This window comes from Mirounga leonina, unplaced genomic scaffold, assembly GCF_011800145.1.
Source record: "Mirounga leonina isolate KUSES-001 unplaced genomic scaffold, KU_Mleo_1.0 Mir_454, whole genome shotgun sequence".
Classification (NCBI taxonomy): domain Eukaryota; kingdom Metazoa; phylum Chordata; class Mammalia; order Carnivora; family Phocidae; genus Mirounga; species Mirounga leonina.
Genome location: NW_023270763.1, coordinates 17,116,140 through 17,122,760, shown reverse-complemented (window position 1 = coordinate 17,122,760; position 6,621 = coordinate 17,116,140). Strand labels below are relative to the sequence as shown.

At 61.4% G+C, this 6,621-nt stretch overlaps 1 protein-coding gene across 2 annotated transcripts in view; it reads right to left on the bottom strand.

The window, feature by feature from the left end:
* Positions 1 to 1,377: 1,377 nt before the first annotated feature.
* The window catches only part of MVP (major vault protein), a 23,768-nt gene continuing 18,524 nt past the window's right edge, over positions 1,378 to 6,621 (bottom strand). For both annotated transcript variants that reach the window (XM_034988905.1, XM_034988906.1), the window contains exons 10-15: positions 6,063 to 6,260; positions 4,818 to 5,204; positions 3,896 to 4,012; positions 3,604 to 3,730; positions 2,279 to 2,467; positions 1,378 to 1,638 (exon numbers count right to left, since the gene is read on the bottom strand). In XM_034988905.1, coding sequence (XP_034844796.1) covers positions 1,420 to 1,638; positions 2,279 to 2,467; positions 3,604 to 3,730; positions 3,896 to 4,012; positions 4,818 to 5,204; positions 6,063 to 6,260 — 1,237 coding nt within the window. In that variant the 3' untranslated portion in view covers positions 1,378 to 1,419. The remainder of the gene's footprint in view (positions 1,639 to 2,278; positions 2,468 to 3,603; positions 3,731 to 3,895; positions 4,013 to 4,817; positions 5,205 to 6,062; positions 6,261 to 6,621) is intronic.

The window sequence follows — 6,621 nt, the reverse complement described above, 5'->3', positions numbered from 1 at the left end:
GCCCAGTGTGCTTCTATTTTCTCTCAGAGGTGAGAGCAAGTGGGTGGAGAAGTGGGAGGCCGGGAGGAGGGGTGTGCGTGGTTGTTCTGAGCGAGAGCTCACACGAGCAGGAGAAGCAGAGTCACAGGCCCTAGGTCTCCCTTGAGATTTGTTGCCATGAGTTTAAAATGGAATCAAGTCAGCATGTGGGTTGTACCTCCCCTGGGCGGACCGAGAGGGCGGTAGTTGGTTTAAGAAGGGAGGGGGCTACGCACCCCCGGGGAAGGGGAGAGGTGGAGTTAAGGAGGGAGGTTTCTGGTGAGTGAATCACCTGGAACCCAGGGCAAGACTGAACTGAAAGGGTGGGTGTCAATGTTGAGAGGGTGGTTGGGGTCAAGGTCACTGAAGCCTTGAGTTGGAGGAATGGTTTGGGAAGGGGAGGCAGCAGGGGCCCAGGTTTCAGAGGTGGGATGGTTATTAGGACAAGGTCGAAGGGCAGCCACGGGAAGGAACGTACCCACCCAGGACAACCTTGCTTGCTGTCCGCTATCCCCAGAGGCCCTTGGCCGTGAGCATCTGGTACCGCACACGTTAATTACCTCTCAAGGGAAGATGCAGGTCAGGCAGGCGGAAGCAGGGCTGGCCAGGCTGACTCCCCTGCTTGTTCGTTCAACCCGGAGCCGTTAGCCCCCGGCCCCCAGCGCGGCCCTGAGCGGAGCCGAGCGTCTGGCCACACGAAGACAGCGCAACTCAGAGCGAGACCAGGCTGCTGGGGTCAGCCTCGGGGCAGGAAGAGCAGTAGGACCCCAGCACAGAGCTTCCATGCAGCCTCCTCTTGTGGAGGAGCATTTGATCCTGCCCGGATCCTTCCCCAAGAAAGGGCTCTGCCCTGGTCGTGGGGACGCCTCCCTCCGGCGGCTCCTGCAGAGCCCTTGCCGCCAGCCCAGGGACGCGCTGCAGTCCCCGCAGAGGGACAAGTGCCCGGGCCGGCCGGGTGTGCAGTGTGACCAGCAGGTGGCGCCACAGGCACCCTCCCAAGTGCTGGGGGGCAGGGAACAGGGGAAGACGCTGCAGGGGTGGGGGTGGGGAGGGGAGGACGCTGGAGGACGAAGCAGCGAGGAGAGATGCTGCCTGTGCAGGAACTATGGGGGCGGGGGGGGGGGGGCCGGCTAGGCAGGCGCCGTTCTCTCCCCTGGGTGTCCTCTCCTGGCCTGGGGTCCGAGAGGGCTCACTGCCAAAAGACAGTCTGGCCATTAAGACTGTGGGGTCACATTCCTAGCAGAGAGGTCTTCTCCCTGCCTCAGTTTCCTCCCCAGCCAACAGAGGACAGTCTCTAGTAGCTGCCTTGAGATTTCAGGGGTATCCCGTAAGCCCCCCGGTGACCAGACCCCCGGCTGCTTCAGTGCCCAGAAGTGTTTTATTCATGAGTGCAGCGGTGAGCTAAGGTACGACGTGGTTGCCCCCAGGGGCCTGAGGGGCGGGAGCCGGCTGGAGAAGCAAGCTGTCCCGGGGGCCCGGCAGGCCGGTCGCCTTCTGGGCCGGGTGCAGGCCCTCCGAGCCAAGCCCCAGCAGACCTAAGGCTGTGTTGAAGAGGTTGATGGGAGTGGAGCCATCGGTGATGAGGGTCGATTTCAGGCCCAGGCTCTGGAGCAGTTTTACCTGGAGGAGCAAGAGGGGAGCGAGGAGGTAGCATCAGGCCCTTGTCCCTTTCTCTCGGCTCCCCGGCCACCATCCGCATGGATCTGCCACTGCTGCTGCCACGCAAGCCGTCCTCACCCGGGGGGAGGGGGGGTCAGGGGTAACGAGCCGGGGGCACAGGGGAGCCTGGAGGCCCGGCTGCCCCTGTCCTGCCTCCAGCCGCTCACCGTGCCACCCTGGGTTGTGGCCCTCTGGGCCTTTCTGTGCCTAAGCACACTGAGTTTTGTTCTCTGTGTCTGTGCCCTTGACCCTCTCCCAGGAAGCTCCTGTCAACTCCACATCGACCTCAAGTAGCCCCTCCTCAGAGCGGCTCTCCCTCAGCCACCCGGCATCACCCTAAGCCACTTGCTTCAAAGCACTGGCCAGACTGGTGGCCCAGCTGCTTACCGTCTGCCCCGGGGGCTCAGCTCCCTGCTGAAGCTAGTGCAGTGCCCGACAGAGGACACCGGACACGGGATACAGGACAGTCCCATCTCCACCTCCCCTCGCCCCTCTGCCCCCAACATCGCTCCAGATACATCTGCCGCCCCCAGTGCTGCCTTCTTGGTTCCAAGTATGGCCCCAAGACACACACACTCCCCTGCTCCCTCCCCCCTCTCACCTGCATCTCTGGCCCCGCCACTGCGAGGTCCCTGATGGTGCTGGGGCCCAGGGCTTCTGTCATCTGCTTGAACTTCTTCACCTCCACCTCAGCCAGCTGCTGGGCCTTGCTCACCTCCAGCTCCAGCTGGGCCCGGGCATACACCAGTTCTAGCTCTCGCACTTTCTGTACCCGCTGGAGCTCAGCCTCCTGGAAGAGGGGAAAACGCAGCATTCTTTCCCTTGTGTGGCCCCTAGGAACTGCCCAGCAAGTCCCCCTAGCCAGCAGGCCTGAGGGAACAGAGGCCCAAGGCATGGAATTGCAAACTGCTAGTCAATTGGCTGTGGAATCTGGCGGGCTACCTTTTAAGCTAGTGACCTGTGGGAGTCCTTAATCTAAGCCTTGGTTTCCTCAGCTGTCATGCCATGTGGAGAGAATAGTTACCCCTCACTGGGCTTTCAAGCATTAAATAAGACCATGTGCATAAGACAATACAACAGCCCAGAGCCGGGCAACATTTGCACGAATATCACACAAAGGATGGAGGTCATAATACCTGCCTGGGGGGCGGGGTGTGGTAGAAGATTACTAAATGAATAGATACAGGGCAAAGGACTTTATAAACCACAAAGTATTTAAGTAGGGCTTTACAGGGGCGCTTGGGTGGCTCAGTTGGTTAAGCATCTGACTCTTGATTTCAGCTCAGATCACGATATCTGGGTTGTGAGATCCAGCCCTGTGTGGGGCTCCCAGCTGGGCATGGAGTCTGCTTAAGAGTCTCTCTCTCCGTGAAGGGAACCAGAGGGTAGTATGCTAAGTGAAATAAGTCCATCAGAGAAAGACAATTATCACATGATCTCACTGATATGCGGGATTTAAGAAACAAGGCAGAGGATCCCAGGGGAAGAGAGGAAAAGATGAAAACAAAACCAGAGAGGGAGACAAACCAAAAGACACTCTTAATCTTGGGGAACAACCTGAGGGTTGCTGGAGGGGATGAGGGTGGAGGGATGGGGTAACTGGGCGATGGACATTGAGGAGGGTATGTGTTGTGGTGAGCTCTGGGTATTATATAAGACTGATGAATCACAGACCTATACCCCTGAAATGATACATTATATGTTAATTGAATTTAAATAAAATTCTTTTTAAATGTGGAGAAAAAAAGATTCATTCTCTCCCTCTGCCCCTCTCCCCCTCCCCCCCACTCCCACTTTCTCCAAATAATTAATTAGGGCTTTACATTCAGATACCTGGCATCCTACTCATCCTCAGGGACTGCAGTGATGGGGCCTCTTCCAGACCCCAAGGCCCCGCCCTCCCACAGGCATCACCCCTCGACTCACCGTCTCAATGGCCAAGGCCTCTGCTTTCAGCTTGGCCTGCAGCACGGAGCCTTCTCCCTCGATGCGCAGGGCCTCTGCGCGGGACTCGGCCTCCGCCTTGGCAGTCCCCGTGCTCTCCACGGCGGTGCTGGGGGGGTGGGGGGAGAGTCAGGGGACACCCAGGAGAAAACCTTTCTCCCCCTGCCCCCCCAACCCCCTGGCTAATGCTGCAGCACGTGTCACGTGTGCCCCACTCCCTCCACCCGCAGTTTTTCCGAGGCCTGGCGCTCTTTTCCTCCGGTTCTCAACCCACCTCAGAGCCTCCAGCTCCAAGAGTTCCCTGCGAGCTTTTTCAGCTTCGGACTGGTCCAAGATCTTCTGCCTCTCAAGCCGGCCGCGGGCTTCTTGCTCAAGTCTCTGAGCCTCGTGCCTGGATGGGACAGGGGACAGGGGACAGGGAAGATGCTGGTGTGGGGCCAGATCTCCAACAGAACTCCAAGGGCAGGGCCCACCCATCTGCTGGGCGCCCGTGGGCGGCACTCGACCCGCAAACGGAAGAAGGGCGTGCGCGCTGCAAGCCTGGCGCGACTCTCGGCGCGGGCGGGGGACGCGGCCGTGACCGAGGCCCCTGCTTTCACACAGCTGGCCTTCCAGTCAGGAGAATCAAATGAACACGGTTGATTTCCGACAGTGACGAGCTCCCCAAGAACGGGTGAAGGGACAGCATGGCTGAGCAGAGAGGGCTCGGTTTCAGTTGGGGCAGGAAGAAAGGGGCTCTCCAAGGAGCTTCAGGCTGAGGCCAGAGGAGGAGAATGCTCTAGGGGAAGAGCATTCTGGGCAGAGGGAAGGGCCAGGGCGGACGGTCCTACGGTGAGAACCCAGCTGTGCCAACGAGGGGCAGAAAGGAGCTGGTGGGATCGGAGCACATGAGCCTGGCGAGAGGCTGGAAGGTGAGGTGGGGGAGGCACGGCTGGACCCCTGGGTGCCTGGAAGGCCCCAGAAGCAAGTTTGGGTTCTAGCACAAGCAAGGCGAGATGTCACAGGCACAGGATGGCACGTGGTTGTCCTTTAAGTGGGCCACACTATCTGCTAAGGGAGAGAGCAGGCTGGCCGTGGGGGGATGCCAGGTCACCCAGGTCCCGGCAGTGGGCTGAGGGAGGGACCGTGGAGAGGTCTGACCCACGGTGGGCATCATGGGCAGCGTGCCCCCGCCACCCCGCCCCAGCTTCACTTACTTAGCAGCTGCCTCCTGGGAGTTGGTGGTGATCTCGATGGCCAGCTGGACACTGCGCTGGAGGGCATCCCGGGTCCTCTGGTCCACGGGCTCCACCGACTGCACGTCCACGCTGCTGACCACCAGTCCGTTTTGGGGGAAGATGGCCCGGTCCCGGGGCTGGGGCAGGGCCCTGCCGTCCGGCCCCTTGGTTTCCAGGGTCTCAAAGCCAAAGACAGCCATGCGAATGATGCGGGCGGAGTTCTTGTGGAAGTCATCGAAGGTGACGGAGGCCACGGCCCCCCGCACCCGGGACGCGATAGCCTTGCAGGCGTCACCCACGAAGTCCGGCACTGAGAAGAGCCTGGCTGTCTCTTCAGGGTCCTTCCGGTCACTCACACCGAAGTGCCTGCGAGCAGAGAGGCCCAGAACAGGAAGCCATTTTCCTCCAGGACACAGCAACTCCGCTGTCTCGGAAAAGGACTCAGACGCCCACCCTCCGTGACCGGCCGGGGTCTCAACAGAGAGTGAGAATTAGTCCCCACCGTGCACCCAGGTGAGGTCCCATTTACTTCTCTCAGCCACCCTAGGAGGTGGCGATGAGCCTTATCCCCGTCACAGACGAGGAAATAGAGGCCCAGGGAGGTGAAGGGACAGGCCCAAAGTCACATGCTATGTGGCAGGCAGCGTGGCTCCATGGCCTATGCTCTCACGGTCCTGGTCACTGGGCCAAGAGGTGGCTGAGGTGGAGCCTAGCGTCTGCTCCAGCTCTCACCACGTGCAGGGACTGCCATAACCCTCACCGTGCCCTTTCAACAGCCCCGGGAGCCCCGGGAGCCCCGGGAGGTGGACGGTTGCCGTTCTCATTTCACAGATTGGGAAACTGAGGAAAGCACTGAGTCACTTGCCCAGGTCCACAGCTAGCAAGCGGCAGGGCTGGGACCAAGGCAGTGAGCCCCAGGGCGCAGGCCGGTGACATGGGGCACACATGCCCACTCCGACGGGGCGGGTCCGGCCCGTATCTGTAGAAGCTGCCCTTGCGTGGTTGGCTGGACACATGCTGAGTTTAGCTGGGGGTTTCCTCCAACCACGTCCACCAAATCCTGCTCCCAGCAGGGGAGTCTGCATCTTCCTGTCACTGCCCCCACCTTGGGCATCAGACTGGCTTTCCTCCTTGGTAATGGCAGAGTCCGGCATCCTGCCCCCACGACCAGCCCAGCACGGCGGCAGGCGGTGTCCGTCCTCGCGGTCCCTCCCCACCCCTCACCAGTTGTAGGCGAGCTGCAGCTGCAGCCTGGCATGGTCCGCGGTTTCGATGGTGATGACATCTGTGAAGAAGTCAGGCCCGAGCAGTAGGCAGAGCGCACGGCGAGCATGGGGGCGCTTGGGCCTCCCGGCCGAGAGGGACAACACGGTGAACTGCTCTTCAGGACCCAGTGACACCAGCTCGGGCCCAAAGACCACACTGCAGAGGGAGCCGGGAGTCAGACACATGGAGAGCCCCTCACCTCCTCTAGTCACCTGTCCCACCTCAACCCCCACTGGCCCCTCCCAGCTCGGCCCCCACCCCAGAGCCGGCCTCTCGCCCCCCCACCTTACCCCCGACAGTCACCTGTCCCACCCCGGGACCCCCTCCCCCCCGACAGTCACCTGTCCCACCCCGGGACCCCCTACCCCCCAGACAGTCACCTGTCCCACCCCGGGACCCCCTCCCCCCCGACAGTCACCTGTCCCACCCCGGGACCCCCTACCCCCCAGACAGTCACCTGTCCCACCCCGGGACCCCCTCCCCCCCGACAGTCACCTGTCCCACCCCGGGACCCCCT